The 18,442-nt window shown below is 45.2% G+C and overlaps 2 protein-coding genes across 2 annotated transcripts; both read left to right on the top strand.

Annotated features, from left to right (window-relative positions):
• Nucleotides 1-1,348: 1,348 nt before the first annotated feature.
• On the top strand, nt 1,349-4,679 carry LOC311528715 (interferon lambda-3-like; the record flags this gene model as incomplete). The annotated part of the gene is made up of 6 exons (XM_084644056.1): nt 1,349-1,433; nt 2,477-2,643; nt 3,086-3,163; nt 3,634-3,777; nt 4,083-4,160; nt 4,581-4,679. The coding sequence occupies exons 2-6, from the start codon at nt 2,482-2,484 to the stop codon at nt 4,677-4,679; spliced, it is 561 nt and encodes a 186-aa protein (XP_084500182.1). The 5' UTR covers nt 1,349-1,433; nt 2,477-2,481.
• Nucleotides 4,680-10,168: 5,489 nt separating this feature from the next.
• Nucleotides 10,169-15,470, top strand: LOC311528572 (interferon lambda-3-like; the record flags this gene model as incomplete). The annotated part of the gene is made up of 5 exons (XM_084643783.1): nt 10,169-10,282; nt 11,337-11,414; nt 12,448-12,591; nt 13,517-13,597; nt 14,743-15,470. The coding sequence occupies 5 exons, from the start codon at nt 10,169-10,171 to the stop codon at nt 14,839-14,841; spliced, it is 516 nt and encodes a 171-aa protein (XP_084499909.1). The 3' UTR covers nt 14,842-15,470.
• Between the last annotated feature and the right edge of the window lie 2,972 nt (nt 15,471-18,442).

The raw sequence follows: 18,442 nt of genomic DNA on the forward strand, positions 1-18,442 counted from the left end.
GCACTGTTATGCTGACATAACTGCACCCACACTTTGTTGAACTGGTATAATGGTACCAATAAGGTGCCACTAGTACTCCTTTTCTTTTTGTATCAATTAAAAAAATCATAGTCGGGCCTGGGCAACACTTGAAACTCATACCATTCTACGTACTGGCAGGTAAGCAAAGGGGAAACAACATTTAAAATATATTTATTTTATGTGGTGTAGCTTTGTATTTCAGAGACATGTTTGGGTCACATTTAAATGAGGCAAGGGAGCATGAGATCTGTTACTTTAAAAGTTGTCTGGCTCTATTCCTCAGACTATGTCTGAATAATGGAGATCAGCCTTGACCGAGGCAAGGAAACGACAGTAGAATACAGGCATTTTCTACAGCAGAAAGATCAGAACAAAAGGCTGGAAACAGATCATAACACACATACGAGAACAGCATGAGGTCTAGGGATGGCAGGTGGGGGAAGCGGAGGACTGCAAAGAGCTGCGCCTAGGAAAGGAGACACTCAAACATGTACTCTTCATTAATCCAAGCAAAGCTTTGCTCCTATTACTGCCATCCTTGTCTCTCCCCCTCACGTGTGTTCAACAATCCCATTGTGCCAAGGCTCCATTTAGACTGTAAACTTATCGAGGGGACTGCCTTTATTTTGTGTACAAAGGCCCTGATCCTGACTGGGGCCTCTGTGCACGAGTGGAATAAATGCTACTGCAGCTAACTGGTAATGCTAGAGTACAGAAGACCTCCACAGAGACCGTATGTTCTTGGCTTTTGTGGTGAAAAGTAAAACAGATGGGATAGATAAACGAATACCCACCCAGCCCGAAATTACTGCATGTCGGCCTTTACTGTAGTCCTCAGTGCACATCTGTGATGTGTCTAGACATTAAAGGCCAGTCCTGGTTTGCTGTGAGTAACCAGGATCTGCAGGAGATTGGTGAGCAGGTTCCAACCCACCTGCTCACTTTACATTTTCGAGGCTATATCTGCAAGGAAGAGGACTTTAAAAACAAAAGGGGCTGAGATTCTTCTCTACGCTGGACCCCAAAGGGCTTTGCAATTCAGCAAAGGCCACGTCTACATACACACCTACTCTAGGCAGGGAACTCCTGCATAGTTCACTTGTGACGTCACAGTGTTTTCTTCACCTGGAAATCCCTCAGTACTCGAGCTCACCTGTAATAACTGCCTCACTTTTGCTTTCCCTTTCCAAACACTTAGCTGCTCTTTGCTGGGTGACAGCAGAGCTGGGTTTTTCTGCCCTAGACTAAAGCAAAATGAGGTTTCATGTAATTTTTCTTAACCAGAAAGAGCCTTTTGGTATAAAAGCAAGAGCAATGGAGAAGAAAAACCACATTCAGAGCCAAGAGAGAGGCAAAGCAGCCCGGAGACACAAGAGGCAACTAAAGCAACGTCCCAGCAAATACACGGCAAGGTAAGGGTGACTCGCCTGCAGCCTCTCCTTACGACACAATTTCTCTTTATTGAGGGCTTCTGTTGTGCTCTATGGTAAACAGCAAGGAATGAATGTTGTACAAGCAAAGGGCGTTACACCTGTAATGTATTATTAATGGCTGAATATTTAAACAAAAACCGCTCTGATTCATGAATAGTTTCCTGGAGAAAATGGGAGTTCAAGTTGCTATGATTTCTAGCATGCTTTCGTTTTGTGTCTGGAGAATTGTTGGGTACTCGTGAAAAGTGTTTGCCTACCGCCAAAACTTTGACAAATGACATTTCATACAAAAATGTGCATGGATTAAAAATAGTTCAGTCATCAAATTATGGAGCAGAAACAATGTCATGAATTTAGGGGATTTAGGAGCCCAGCAACAAAATATACAATGACTATCAAATTGCAAATAGACAGTCAGTAGCCTGAAAATTATTGATCAGAACTATTTGGCAAGTGGCAGATATATATTTGCATAAAATTAGGATTAGTTCACACTTTGCTGTACTAAAAGAAGTAGGATCAATTTGTAACAAATGCTATAGGATGACGTATCCTGCTCCACTGACTAGCTACTTCATTTTTTGACTACACAGTGTACAAGTATTTACAACAGCTGACGTCTGAAGGGTGGTCTGAAAAGAACTGATAATTCTGATGAATCTCAATATGCTGTTTTCTTCTTTTTCTGAAAACTGTCACGTCTGTCAGCTGTTTAATTTAACAGCCAATCAAATGAACTGGTTGGCTTGAGGAAGACATGAGAAATGGTAACAATTCTTTTACTTCCCAGTCCCCTATAGGAAGCCACAGAACTCAGCTGGGCATTTCACTGATTCTGATGTGTCCCCAGCTGCCTCCTGCAGTAGCTTTAACAATATTTTAAGAAACAGTAAAAAGAAAATTTAGAGCTAGGTTTGTCTCCAGTGCAGGCCTAGTTTATGAGACACCATCCAACCCTCTGGCTGGTAAGCCAGGCAACCTGGCATGTCAGTCATGTATCTCTCCCGTTCTGTCTCCGTTAGGGAAAATGGTGAACGTAGGCTACAAAGTTCTCTTTGCTCTGGCCATCTGGACGATGACTACAGAGGCCTTTCCCAAAGGCGCTGAGAGGACAAAATGCCACCTCACAAAATACAAGTCCCTGCCACCTCGGGAACTGGAGGCCTTCAAGAAAGCCAAGGACAAATTTGTAAGTGTGAAGAACACACCCTGGGCAATAACAGCACGGTGAGCCCTGGGCTGTAATCTGAAGAGCAGCCCTCTCTGCGTGTCCCTTTGGACTCAGGGAAGAAGCTCAAAACCAATTATCAAGAAGGATTTGGTTTTACATTTCTCCCAGCTCTAGCACCCTGCTGGCAAGCTCCAGGGCTCTAGCACAGTGTCTGCTGAACCCAGGTCCTCTCCTCACTGGAGTAGGACGACAAAACACAGTTTAAAGTTCGTCATGAGTATCTCTGTCATATCCCTTGAGGATACCAGCCCGAGAGATACAAGGGAGACATTTGATGCCAGCATCTCTTCTCCCTGCATCACCACTGGGATTGCATGGATAGAACTGAGGGAAGAACTAGTACAGGTTTGTTCCTGCTCCTACATACATATGGGTCTGTGTTCTTTCCTTCTGCCTCCAGGAGGACATGATGCTGTTGTCAGACCGAAAATGCAGCACCAGGATTTTCCACCGGAACTGGGAAGTCCAAGAGCTGTCGGTACGAAAAATCTCAGTCAAGGGGTACAAGAAGGTCACATGCTAGCAGATGCTTCTCTCCTCACATGTGCCCCCTCTGAATCTGATCTCACTTAGCCCTATGCTAATCTGACACGTGGCACTCTGACCATTGACTTGGAAGTCACTGATTGAGTCAGGAGCATGTCCGATCTGACTGTGGCTCTTTCTCAGTGTAAATAAGGGTCACCCCTCACCTTCAGTTCAGGTGTCTTCTCACTGGCTATAAACTGGTGTCAAGAAAGGCATGTGGAGATGAAGCTGTTTGCAGTCCAGAGTGATTTCAATATTTCATTTACTGACAAATAAATAAAGCCCTGAGTGGCTTCGGAAAATCTCCTGTTTCAACCTAGTCTAACCACCCCTACGCATGAGAATTTCTAGTCCTGTATCTGCACAGCTGTGTATATTTCTCCCACAGACACTGTCTTACCTACGAGTTTCTCTCCCCAGGAGCACGAAAGAGTCATCCTGGTAGAGAAGGAGCTGGACTTTACCATTAACGTGCTGGAGAACATTGAGGACACCAGTCTGTCCAAGCTGCTCTCAAGGCCTCTAGAAATCCTGACACAAATCAGAGGGGACCTGAGGGGCTGCGTGAGTATTCAGTGACAGATTTCTCTTTCAGTGCCAGATGTGAATCTCTTCAAGGAGAACCCTTAGGAATTTCCCAAATGGGTTGCTTTACCTTGTACCCACAAATACTCGCATGTGGCCCTTGCTTTGAGCCCATCCTTACATAGGACATTGAAAGAGGGGGGTAGTTGATATGATATGCACAAGGGTAGCCGCCTAGACTATGTCAGGGCAACAACTGCTCTGCGCCTGGAGAGAAAGGGCTTTGGTCCACTGTCGGCTGAAATCTCTGGGCACCAACCAGTCTGTATCAATTTTGTTTTCAGACCAGAGAAACTCATTCTCATCGACACTCCAGGAGGCTGAACAATTGGCTCCAAAATTTCCATGAGAGCAAAGAGACGGTGAGTAGTCAGTCGAGAAAATGAGGAAAGGGAACTTCCATACAAATTAGAGAAGGAACAAGCCTACTAGGTTCCCATCCCAGAGGCCAGGGCAGATTTCTACAATCTATTCTCTGGTGCCTTGTCCAGCCTGTTTCAATAATCCCAGAACTGTAGTTGTGCACAAATGTAGCAGATCTCAATAAAAAAAACCCTGTTGTGTCTGCTGCTACAGTGACTATCTCTTTCGAGCACCGCCTGTAAGAAGATTATACCACCAGGGATATTGACCTTCTGCAATAAATCAGGCTTTTTAGGAAATGCGGGAGGAGGGGTGAAGCAGGGAGATTTCTATCCTTATTATCTCTTCGTTTTTAAGAATGGTGGCTTTAATTTAGCCGCATTCACACTTCCTGTTGTAAATAGTCTCTCATTTCCCAGGAAACACCTGGCTGCCTGGAAGCATCTGTGATCCTCAATCTCTTCCGACTGCTGAACGAAGACTTGAGATGCGCAGCCTACAGGGAGCTCTGTGTGTAGCCATCTGGTCTCTGCAGTGCCCGTGTCCACATCTACTTAGAGACCGGAGAGTCCCTAGCCTGAGAGCACTGCATACATATTGGGAGAAGACATGTGTCAACCAGGAACATTCATCTTCTCCCTCTGGCTTCTGATCATAGGTCCCCAAGCAAACTGATTCCATCCTTTTATACCAAAGAATTACACAACAGTTGGCCTCCAGGTTGCTCCAACTTCCAGCTGGTGCAGCACTCTAGACTCCTTACAGAAGATTAATTGTAGGACCATTTTTCATCACAGTTGGAATTTAGGATTTCAATAGGATTTGGCCTCTGGGGATATTATTTATTGAATGTAATTGTATTGTCACTATATGAATGCATTTTAGCCAAGGGAACAGATCCAAAAATATTGGAAACATTTCATAAGCTTTAATTTAAAACAACAAAACAACGCACTCCAGTTCTAGGATTTACACACTAGTCACAGCTTCAGATCTCTTAGAAACAACCTCAGGAAATGCATTCTTACTGTAAATATCCTCGGCAGATGTATTTATACAGAGTATATTTTTATCTTGCTGCTTCTTTATGTATTATAACCTGACTAAGAAGGGTAATTGATTTGTATAACTTCCAGACTTGAACCAAAGTGTTCTTTATTATGGATCAGCTATTTATTATTTATGTATTTATCTATTACTAAGATTATGCCTTTTTATTTATAATTGTGAACCAATAAAATTGTTTTCCCAGGCCTTGGCATTCCTGTCTTTCAATTAAAAGCATTTTGTTAACAGAAAATTGGGTGCACTGTAGTAATAATACCCAGCTCCTGCAGAGTGCTGTGCAGCAGTAGATCCCACAGTGCTTTACAAAGGAAGTCCTTCTCATTATTCCTGATTTTACAGATGGGGAACTAAGGCACAGAGAGGCAAAGTGACTTGTTCAGATCACTCAGCAGGCCAGTGGCAGAGCCAAGGATGTTGAGAGCCAGTCTTACACTCTAGCCTCTAGGCCACACTGCCTCCCTCTTGCATTGCAAAGCTGCTTGCTTTTGGATCACCCTCACTGCATTTCCAAACGGGCAACTAAAGGCCAAAGAGAGCTGTGAATCTTGTCTTTCTCCTTCCTTTTGGCATTACCATTAGAGCTAGACAAATGTTCCCTGGGGAGTCCTGACCACATAGCTGGTACAGGAGAACATGACTTGTTGTCAGGAGTAAACTAAAAACAGAAACAGAAGGAAAACAGCAAGAAAGGTTGCAGACAGAAGGAACACAGCAAGAAAGGTTGCAGGATCTCATCAACATGCCACTCTTCAATGCCCCAGAGAACATCCGCTTTGACAAACCTTCACAATGGACAGGCTGGAAACAATATTTTGCAAGATTTCACATTGCTACCAAGGTCCATAAAGAAACTGGAGATATGCAGGTATCTTCTTTCATGTATGCTGTGGAGACACAGGCAGAGCATATCTCTAAATCCTTTTCATTTTTACTGAAGACAGTCACAAACATGACTATGCAAGCGTTCTAGCTAGCTTTGAGACATTCTTTATACATCAAAGATAAGTGGTTTATGAAAACTAGAGAATTCAAGAGCCATGGGAAAATGTTGACTGTTTCATAAGAGTTCTGCATACTCTGGCTGAAAACAATGATTATGGGAATGCAAAACATGAAAATAGACAGGCTAGTTATTGCAGTAACTGATTAAAAACCTTTCGCAGCAGCTACCATTGAAAGATTGAATTTGAGCCACAGCTATTCAAGTAACAAAGCCATCAGAGCTGGTGAGACAGGGAAACCAAGAGCAACTCTCAGAACTTCAAAAGCAAAACCTAGCTTAGAAGCTGTTAACAGATGCAGCATGAATATTAAAAGTTATTCCCAAAGAGCTTCCTGACAGATTCAGCCTACGTCAACAAGGTGTGGAAAAAGTCATAGTCCAAGAGATGATGCATGTCCAACCAGAGATACACGGTGTACTAAATGCACAAAATATAGACATTTTGCACCTGTTTGCTGCACCAAAGCAGTCAGGGAGCTGACTCATATTACAGACAATTAAGAGCCATTCTTTCTGGGATCTATCACTTGTGATGATATAGAGCCTGCTTGGACAGTGAAAGTGAATATTTATGGCAAGACTGTTGACTTTAAAATTAACTCAGGAACTGACATTGCAATCATCTCAGAGGGGACCTACGAGCACCTTCAACCCCTCACGGAGTTAAAGTCACCAGACACAGCTCTCACCTAGCCCTGGAGGTATTCAGAACTGGATGGGCCAGTTCGCCACAGAAATAACTTACAAAGACCAAAGCTATGCATTCACAGTCCATGTGATCAAAGGATCAAAGACCAGTAACCTCCTCAGCCACAGCATGGCAGCCATGTGGGCCTAGTGAAGAAAAGTAGAAGAACTCAATGAAGGATTTGATAACCCAAGTCAGTAGTGAAGGAAATCTGGGGGAAGTGAGTGCACCCATGATTCTCTATGCTGGTGGAGGGGTTCAGGGGTAGGAAGACTCAGCTGGGTCAGGGACTGCCCTGCCAGGGGCACAGAGAAAATTCCCTTGCAGCAGAACCAGCCGGGTGGCAGGAAGTGCTTAGAAGCTCTGCAGTGAGCCCAGGGAAGAGGCTTAGAGAGAGCAGAGCTGAGACACTGGGAGCCTGGCAAGAGGCTGAGTCAAAGGCCCACGACAGGGCCAGGTAGGAAGCGGTCCAGGGAGGTCACAAGGAGTCTGCGCAGTCAGGCCTTGGCTGCCTATCCAGGGATAGCAGAACCCAGGGCGAGGGAAGGCCTGTGCCCCCCTAGCAGCCCTCTCAGGAAGGTGGAATGGACGAGTCTGGCGTCGGATCGAAGGCCCAAAGTAAGGGTGACAGGGAAGTGTGTGTTTGACCTTTGGTTTATTCCAGAAGGGGTGGGGCTCTGTGTTACCCGGGCAGAGACCATGTCACAGGAAGCAGCAGACCATGGCACCACCAGAGCTGCTATCAGTGGGGGCCCAAAGGAGAGATGAGCTTGCTGTGCTATGCCTAATGAGTAGGGGGGGTACACTGGCCAGGAAGTAGTGTTGCCAACCCTCCAGGATTTTCCTGGAGTCTCCAGGAATTAAAGATTAATCTTTAATTAACCCCATGATGTCATCTGATGGATCCTCTGGGAATATGTCCAGTCAAAGTTGGCAACCCTACCAGCAAGTCACTCTCTTACACAGGCCTGGTTCCATGAACCAGCCAGGAGAGCCCATGCCCACCGGCCCAGCTGGAACTGACAGCAGCAAAAAGCTAACAAGATGGCCGAGCTGGTTCTAGTCACAGCAGCATAAATTCTAGTATTAGTTGAATCAGCTCAGCCTGGCCCTCAGAACTGGGACAGCTGGTCACCTGCCTGAGCAGCAGAGATGGCTGGAGAGTTAGTAAAACAACAAAAAGTCAAAGGCAGAAAAGGAGGAAAGATCACTAACTCTTCCACCAGCCCCATGTTCACACAGAGTCTTGGATTCAGAGTTCATATGCCATCAAAGCGTAGGTTGCATCAGGGTTGAGCTCAGGCCCACCTCATTGTTAACCTCCGTTCCAGTTATCAGATCTGATGGCCTCCTAGATTTCTCTTTGATCCATTTCATCTACAGCCCCAACTAGATGCAGCCAGAAACGGTCAGAGATGTGACTGGTATGAAAGAACAACAGAATAGGCTGTAAGGCAGAAGAGAGAAGAATTCTGCAGAGTCTTTGTCAACCAGCTTCTCTACCGAACAGGCCCATGCACTCACAGCTCAGCTGCAACGATTCCTTACGAGGTCTGGACGAAGGAAAGGGTGCGAGTTCCCTCACCACAGTGGTTTGAACGGTTACAACCAAAGATACATGTGCTAGTTCCTAACTACAGCCACTCCTCATGCTGAATGCCAGAGTATCCTTGCCCTAGGGGTGAGTCAGGCCGAGGCCTCGGCCTGCCCTTGGTAAGCCATCCCTTTTTGGAGGGAAATTAATATTGGCTTCTAGGTCCCAGTCCCACTGGCCACAGTTCAGGCTTGTTGCTGGTGCTTTAACTGGGAGTCTCTGTGAGGGGTTGTCTTCCTATTGGCCACCTGTCGGAGCCTCTGTTGCAAGCTACCTGCTTACAATCCCCTCTTGACACACGGTCCTTATTTATGTCGGTGCCTCTGAGAGCACACAGCCCCTCCCCAGCGGCAAAAAGGAGTCCTTCTCTAGACCAGTGCCCTGGGTCTGGAGTACCTTGGAAAGCTGCTACCTCCGTGCCTCCCCCCTCCAGTCTCTGCTGTTCCCCCCAGGCTGTATCGCACTATTTCTGCAGCTCCCGCTCACCTCCTGCCAGCCCCAGCCTGCTCCCCTGCCACACTCCCATTCAGCCTGGCCCAGCGCTCAGACAGCCTGTGGCTGGCTCTTCCCCCCTGGACCATCGCCAAAAGTGCTTCCCAGGTTTTCCTTCCCCCAGCCCTTGCTTCCCAGGTAAATCACAAACGTGGATCCTTAACCTGGGTGTTATCAAGACTGCGAGGGAAGGCTCCCTTCTGGGAACAGTCCCTCTCTGCCCATTGTGAGAGTACTGAGACCACTGTCCTTTCGCCCTTCGCTCATCAGTGATGACTCGCAGAGTCACTCCTGAGGGCGGGGGAAAAAATGAATGAAAGGGCTGCTCGGTGGATCATTACGGTAACACAGCAAATCCGGAAACTGGGCAATGCTAAGATTAGAAACAGAACTCGCCTACTCTAGGCAGGGAAATCTTGCATCGTTTGGTCATGATGTCATGCCGAGTTTCCCTCCCCTGGGAATCCCTGGTAGTGGCACACGCAGCTCAGGAGGGCAGAGGGTTATGAGCTAGATGCACCTGCCGTACTTTCACTTTCCGGTTTCCATTGATTCCAGCCGCATTAGAGCGTGGGTTTTTCTCCTTCGACAAAAGGAAAACAAGATTTCATTTTATTTTTTCCTAAAGAGTATAAAAGCAAGAGCAATGGAAAAGAGAGGCTACATTCACAGACCAGAGGGAGGCCAAGTAACCCTGAGGAAGAAGAAGAGACCAAAGCCATTTCCCAGCAAACATGCTCCAAGGTACGTGCCACGAGGTCTGGGGTGTCTGTCTAGCACATGGGCTTACTAGACTGATCTGCTGTGATCTACTCTAAAGAGTAAGGATCAAACATTATCCGTCCCTCTAAGTCTCTTACCAGTTTATTTTTTATTATTAGTGCTGGGGGCCGTAAATTAAGGGGCCTGATCTGAAAACATTTGTGAATAGAAGAGTTGAGTTTGCTCAGCTGTGATCTTTGGGGTCAAGCCACCAATGTATATATTTGATTGTAGCCCTCATCTTCCTGCACCCCTTTTTTCCCCGCCTTGTCAGACTGTCAAAAATACAGTTTATAATCCTTGTAACCTGGAAATGGAGTGATGTGTGTATTTCCCCTTTCTGATTCAATTAGAAAAAATGATGGCTTGCAAATTGCTCCTTGTCCTGACCCTATGGACAATGTCTACGGAGGCCTTTCCCAAAGGGGCTCAGAGGAAGACATGCCACCTCTCAAAATACAAGTCCCTGCCACCCTGGGAACTGGAGACCTTCAAGAATGTCAAGGACAGATTTGTAAGTGCAAAGAAGACACACTAGTAGGGCAATAATGGCAATGTGGGTGCTAGGCTGTAGTTTCAACCGCAGCCTTCTCGGCATATTACTGTGGGCAGATGAAATATGCTTCGGTAAGTTTGGGGTGTAGGGTTGCAGACGAAATAGAGAGAAGTCTCTCTGTCTGAATCTTCTTTGTTGGTGATCCCCCACCCAGTCTTAGTTAAGAAAGGGCAAAGCTCAGAATGTTCAGCTCCGGCAAGAGTCAGAGAGAGGCAGAGTCATGGACAGGGCAGGAAGGTGGGAACTGATCTAAAGCAGAATCACAGATTAGACAATAGCAAGGGGAGAATGGCATTCTTACTATTAGAAAGGAGCTAGGAGAGAAAGAAGGGGCAACCTGTCTAAGTGGGTGTTCCTGATTCGAGTCAGTCTAAGGAGGTTAGGGCCTGGCCAGCTCGGATTTCTTACAGAGTCAACCGTTCTTAATCTTAAATCCCAGAAAGTTTTAACAGGGGTTCAAACTCTGTCCTGAGTTACAATCAAACCTAGAGAATGAGACCCAGTTTTTAACTATAGGCGATCTTTCCCTTCCAAAGAAAACTGAGTCTAGTCCTTTAAACAGACAATCTGAGGAACCCAAATTCATCTCATGCCATCAAGCAGCATTAGAGAGATCAAGTCATTTATTTTTCAGTTGTGCAAACATTCCACGTTAACCAATGCTGAAGCGGAGGAAGTGCACCACTCAGATGAGTGGTCAAGAGTTAAAGGATGCCGCTTCTCAGTTAAACTCCTGCACAAATGCAGTTCACAACCTGAAACCAGCAAAGCAATATGACAAGCGCGTGTTGTTGACTTCTGTGCCATATTTGGCACCTTCTCGGGAAGAGCCAGGACTCTAGTACAGCAGCATTCTTAGGGGATCGAGGTGTTGAGTCAAATTGTGCCAGGATTTTGCACCTTTGCATGGCTGAATGGGGTTATATGATGTAACTGAGGGCTGAATTTGGCACTTTCTCCCCTGCTTTGCTTCCTTTACACATTTCCCTGTGTTCTTATTTTGTGCCTCCAGGAGGACATCATGCTGTTGTCAGACCGAAAATGCAACACCAAGATTTTCCACCGGAACTGGAAAGTCAAAGAGCTGTCGGTAAGAAAGACCTCTGCCAAGAGAGACAAAGTTACAAAACAGCACTTGCTTCTTTCCAAAGTTGCAGTACTGTCTCTTTCTAAGCTGGATGCTGATTTCACGTGATCCTTTTGTAGAGTAACATGGAGAGGGAATTTATTCCCAAATGACACAGGTATCATCTGAGGCTGGAATCTGGCCCTTTTTCTATATCTATATTTTGTACATCCTTAGGGCTGGGAAGCCAGACAAATGTTGAGACTGTGGATCAATTTAAATATTGCAGCAGAATATTTAGCACATGGTAAGGCAAGCCACTGAAAAACAGGGGCAGGAGACAGAACAATATATTGCCTGGCTTCAGATGGCATCAAATAATTGAGCCAGGGAACAATTTACATCTCAGCATCTCTAGTTTAGCCCTGACAAATTGAAATCACTGTTCCCTGTTAATACAAGGCATGATACTAACCTTATCCTCAGTGCTCAAAAACCAAAGGCTTTGTCACCGCCAACTCATCCACACCTGTCTTTACCAACTATTTCCAGACTGAACTTGGTTAACCTCCCTCACATACGCAGCTCCAGGTCATGTGGCAGGAAATCCTTAGTTTCTGTATCTTGGTTTTCCACGAGAGAATATTTTAGTTCTCTAAAACCATATCCACATCAATGTACAGCCAGTCTGAAGATCCAGAAAACGTTCCCCAAATCACCAGCAAAAATAAAAATAAAAAAATACTTGCACTGCCCGACTATGTCTTCAGATTGTAGTAACGTAAAAAAGGTTTGAGATTGATCTGAAGCACAAAATGTTGTTGGATTCCAAGGAAGGAAGGTGTAAGCAACAGAGTCCAAAGGTTCGTGATTAGCAGGCTCTGTGTACAGAGTGGATTCACACCTCCCCTGCGTCTTAGGTCTCTTCCCAATGGCCACGCCTTTGGAAAGTCTCCTGAAGCAGGCTACTCCTACCTGCTGCTAACACAGACATTCCTTATCTCCCTGTCTGCAACTCCCCTGGACACACTGTTTTACCAGCACATTCTCTCCCTAGGTGCACGACAGAGTGATCCTGGTAGAGACGGAGCTGCACCTCGTTATTGACGTGCTGGAGAACTTTGGGGATCCCAGTCTGTCTGAGCAGCTTGTGAAGCCATTAGAAATCCTGAGGCACATCAGAGAGGACTTGAAGAGCTGTGTGAGTACTGGATTGCAAATGTCTCTTCACACAGTGTGTCTGGGAGTTGTGTATTGAACTCCAAACAGCACTAATTTCTTACGTGGATCCAGGATCTAGGAATCCTTGAGCCAGCAGGGCCAGCTCCAGGTTTTTTGCTGCCCCAAGTTCCGAGAGTGCAACTGGCAACTGGCTGGAATGCCGCCCCAAGCACGTGCTTGCTTTGCTGGTGCCTAGAGCCGGTACTGTTTGCCAGTAATTGTGGACTTTGGTTTCCACCACCATTTATAACAATGAAAGTGTCCGGATTACTTAGTTGCTGTATGCCTTGCTCATATATATGATCTAATTAGCTAATTATCTTGATTAACTAGTTAGGGACAGATGATGCCTGGCTGCTCTCTACTGTGCAAGTAGCTATGTCCCCACCGTCGGCTCCTGGGCTATAGTTTGGTTCTACTGCAGACACTGTGATCTCTTTCGCACAGCTACTGTTGTTTCCATGTGCCCCCCAGAACATCGCAGTGGAGGTGGGGAGGAACTGGGAGGAGGCAGACCCATGGGTGGCTGCATACACTGAGGGAGTATGCTGCACTCCTGCTCAGCTCCAGAGCATATTCAGTTTCTACTAGGTGGAGTTCCTCCCAGAGCTCCTCTGGGGAGCACAAGGCATACCTCCCCCTACACAGGGCCATTCCCACAGTGTCAGTAAACCCCTGAGTTAATGCTTCAAACACTTCTGAAGTAGAACAATATCATACAAATGCTTGGTATTATTAATAGAACATGGAAGGTTAACATGGAATCCACAAGCGTAGAGAACTAGATAAACTCAATCAAACCAAGATCTGCCTTGGGCTTGTACCGAGAGGAAGGAGGCTCAGCCACTGTTCTTGAAATCTCGACTCATGTGCCAGTCTGCTTCATGGATTGATTTTCTTTTCAGGCCAGACATCAGCCTCACGGCCATCAACACTCCCAGATGCTGATTAGCTGGCTCCTAAAATTCCATGCCGCCAAGAAAATGGTGAGTACATTTGGCAAACACACAAGACGAACTTTCATGACATGTTAGTGGAACAAATCCATACTGGATCACCAGCTCCATTCCGTTCCCATGGGGCCAGTGCAGGATGGTGTCCTGTATATTGTCCAGGACCTTCAGCAGTCTAGGTGTCCTGAGACTGAATTAGTTCAGAAAAAAGCTGGTAAATCTCTCACATCAGGAAGGGTTGTTACATCTGCTGTCAGACAGTAACAGACCAGGCATCCAGAAAACACCCTTTACCTTGTGGCCTAGTTTGGGTCCTCCCATAGGATGCAAATAGCAGAATAAACATGTGGCATCTGATCCTCCATTGCTCTGTACCTTGTACCTTGTGGAATCATTTATATTTGTGCAAAATGCTGCTGACTCTGAAATCCCCCCTCCCTCACACTGCTGGCAGAGCTTTACACCAACTTCCTGTTCGCTTTGAAGAGGTGGAGATGCTGGGCTGGGCAATGGGAAAAGAGGCCCAGAGATCATTCATTCGTACAGATCTGCCAAAGCCCAGGCCTTCTTAGGAATCGGATCGAGACAAAGATAATACCCATCAAGTTGACTGTTACCCCAGATCTTTGTGCCTTTTGTTTCATTCAGACTCACTGCTTAATGTAATAGACTACAGCACGCATTGTTATATATTTAGAATTACAGAACATTAGAGCACCGTGTAAATGAGTATTTACTTAGGTTCGAGTGTTTGTAAGGTCTTGTCTACGCAGGGACATCCAGAAAAACTAATCTGAATTAACTAAAGATGTGAGTTTGAAGAGGATTAGTTAAACTGCATTAAATCCCTGTATGGATGCTGTTATTCAGAGTTAAAGCAATCTCTGGAAGTGAAGTAAAGTAACCAAATTAAGACCACTTTAATTTTGAATGAGGGTGTTCACACAGGGATCTAATGCCATTAACTAACCCACTTCAAATTCACACAGTTTGTTCAGATTAGCTTTCCTGGATGTCCCTGTGTAGACACTGCTCTGTTCACCCTTTTTCTGCATGCTCTGTGCTCCCTATCTATATACACCCCCTTCCATCAGGCCTTTGTGCAGTAGCTTTCCCTCGCCCAGTGTGAGCCAGCCATTCTCTGTTACAATGTGTTCACTCCCTCTCTCCTGTCCCAGGAAACTCCGGGGTGCCTGGAAGCATCTGTGATCTTCAATCTCTTCCGACTTCTGAACGAAGACTTGAAGTGCGCAGCCTACATGGAGTTCTGCACCTAAACGCAAAGTCTTTACACTGTCTCACCTCATGCGTCTAATCAGACACTGGAGAGCCCAGCGAATGGGAACCCTGAATCCTTCCTACAGGATACTGTATTTTAACGAGGCACGATGCTCTTTCTGACTTGGCATCTTACCACGGATACCCATCACCCATGATCTCTGAACAAAAGATTCCGATACAGCTGATCTTCAGGAAGAGATCTCTCCAACTCCAATTGCCAGTACCTGATTGGTTGTAGGCCAATTCCTTAAGTGCAGCTAAAGTGTAAGGCCTGTTCCCACAGAAATCAGTGGGAGATTGGCCATTGATTTCAGTGGGATTAAAATTTGGCCCTAGAGGATAGTATTATTTATTGTATTGGTTGATTGCTACGCAAAAATATTTGCCAATAGTATGTTGTGTTGCTGTTATTTATTTTAATTTAAAGGTCTAGTTTTTCCCACCGTTTGTTTGATTTACGGACTAGTGACTATTTCATTATTGTCTTAGAAAGATGCTGGAAAATGCAATAATGTTGATGCATGGAAGGTGTTGCTGTATTAGACAGATTCCGAGAATCTATTTTTGTTTTACTGGCTGACATAATGTTATGCCATCTGATGCGATCCTTATTTCAACAAATCTGATTTGTATTTAAGTTATTTATTGTATCTATCATTTTTATGTGCATATTTATCAAATGGGCTATTTTTGTAATATTTAATGTAAAAATGGAAGATGTAAAATTAAAACTGAAATGATATAAATTGATGATTGACCCTCTACTTGCTGACTGCATTATGTTCTGATCTCATCACCTCCAAAAAACAGAAAATAGCAAAAGTCATTAAAGGCAGGGAAGTACTTCCCGATGAGGAGAAATTGATTAGCTGGATGGTGAGAGGGGACATAACAGAGATACTTAAAATAATGAAAAGTCTAAAGTTATAGGTATCTTCCCACGATAGCAAATCCCGGGGAACTCTTGGTGGCAGGACTGACTATTATGGGGCCTTTAAATTGGGCAAAAAGCACGGACTATAATTACTATCCTATACTTATCACAATATATGTGACACACTCTTCTAGAGTAAAATGCTGCTGTTTTAACTGGAGCCTGATTGTAACATGTATTGCTTTTTGCTTCCTTTTTATTTGTACGCATTGATATCTGTGTGAAGACACAGGTCTGGGCAAACTATTCAACTGCTCTTGCAGAGTACATCGTGGCTGCAATTTGCCCTGTTTTTGTCTGAGGGGGATAGATACTGGGGATTGGCACTCGGGAAACCTGGATTCTATTCCCAGCTCTGCCACTGACCCGCTGGAGTGGTGGATGATGTTGGGCAAGTCACGTCTCTGCTCTGTACCATCTGTAAAATGGGAATACTGATACCGAATTCCTTGGTAAAGTGCTTTGAGAACTACCAGTAAAAAACACTATGTAAGAGCAGGGTATTATTAATATTATTATATACACTATTATATAAATTTATATTATATTATATAAATGGACTCTCCGTGGGCCCCTTGTCATGTGTGTTATACCAGCGCTTGCTCTGAACTCTGTTGCCCTATACCTTGAGTAGAGATCTACACCTGCGCAAAGTGGGTGTAAATGCTACCAAATCATAATGGTAGTGTTGCACTGGTGTAACTGACAACAGAAGGTGCAGGGCAATGGTGACTGGGCTATAGACTCTCTTTGAGCCATCTGGAGACAGTGGTCCAAATTCAAGGTGCTATGTAAGGGAATGCAAATTACACATTTCTAGCCAACTGTGAATCCAGCTGGGTCTCAGGGAGTCTGAGTCTAAGGGCATGGCTACACTTGCAGATGTAGAGTGCTGGAAGTTAAACCAGCCCTCGGAGAGCGCAATAGGGAAAGCGTGTGCACACTGATAGCTACAAGCCCACTGGCGTGGCCACATTAGCAGCTCTTGCAACGCCCCAGAGAGCAGTGCATTGTGGTCGCTATCCCAGCATGCAAGTGGCTGCAACGTGCTTTTCAAATGGTGGGAAGTGACAGGGAGTGTGTTGTGTGTATGTGGGGGGAGAGAGAGTGGGGTTTTGGGGGACTGAGAACATGTCAGCATGCTGTCTTGTAAGTTCAGACAGCAGCAGACTCCCCCTCCCCACTGCCTCTCTTTCTCACACACTCCCAGCAGCAACATTCCACACGAATTGTTGCTTTGTCCCGGAGCAGATAAGAAACGGCGCTTTGAAAGGGCATAGCCACATTCCTACAGCTGAGTTCAAAACAAGGACAAGAGTGGCCACTTGATTTAAGGGGATTATGGGACGTTTCCGGAGGCCGATCACAGCGCAGTCATGCAACACCTCGTTCACACTGACGCCGGGGCATTTCAGCCAAGGTGCAGCAAGCGTTATGCTTCTCATGGAGGTGGAGTACCAGGAGCGCTCCAGCCGCAGAGTCCAGGCACTCTAAGTGCCTTGCCAGTGTGGACAGGTCGTGAGTTAGGGTGCCTGGGGCTGCTTTAATGCACTCTAACTTGCAAGTGTAGCCAAGCCCTAAGCTTTGTCTGTATCTTGTATACTGAGGGGGCCAGAGGAGGACACATATTATCCCAGCTTAGATTCCCTTAAAGCTTCCTAGATTCATTATGAATTTGGAGCATAATATTCATTAAATCTGTGTATCGTCCAGGAACATCCTGTAATTCATAGCCATGTCCAGTCTAAAAGACACACACTATGTAAATCAGTTCTCTCTCTCTCTAGGAAAGACACCCACACACATACACAAACACACACAATTAAAATGTCTTCGAAGGCCATGTAAAAAGTGGGGTCTGGACTTAAAAATAATCAATACTCATCTTTGATGTAATATATCACAATATTGCATCAGCATAATGGAAATTCATATCCACTGTGTATATTAAGTTAAAAGGTGGCATTTAGCCACAGCCCTGCATTAGTGGCCGTGCTGAGTAACTTTGCCCTAAAGGGGAGGCGTCAAAAGGCATTTGGTTTGCAAGAAGCACATTTTCTCCTGGATTTTGCTGGTTATGTGGGGAGGTGGTGAAGAAGTAATTTGCTACAGCCCTCTTAAGGGGATACAACATATCCTGCATTTAGGGGTAGAACCATGGCTCTGCTTGTTTTGTTTTTTCCACCTCCTTTTTGAGGGTAGCCCATGAATTTAAGTACATGCTATGTTCTTTGCTGAATCGGGGCCTGAGTGCCTGGTGCTTATCTGCAGAAAAAATCACAATGGTCAAATGCAAAAATGTTCCCACCAACCTGAACAGGAAGAATATCCTGGAGAAGTGTCTTGAAAAGTTTGGGCAAGTGGAGCAGACTTATTGCACACACGGGAAAAACTCTGGCAATTGTGTACTTCTCGGACCATGAGAGTATTCAAGACTGGAATCTTCAAAAATATATCTACTGCGTATAATTATAGGACCAAAAAAGTCTACTGCTCTAAACTTCCACTTTTGACAGGCCTGACTAGATTGTACCTGCAAATGAGTTTGCAAAGGTGGTCTCATTTTAGTCAGACGAGAAAGTTTGTGTTACAAACCATGACAGAATGGTCAGTCTCATATTCGGACAGGCCCAAAACTGGAAAATCAGACATGTTTACAGATC

Source organism: Lepidochelys olivacea (assembly GCF_965140295.1).
Source record: "Lepidochelys olivacea isolate rLepOli2 genome assembly, chromosome: 11".
Lineage (NCBI taxonomy): Eukaryota > Metazoa > Chordata > Testudines > Cheloniidae > Lepidochelys > Lepidochelys olivacea.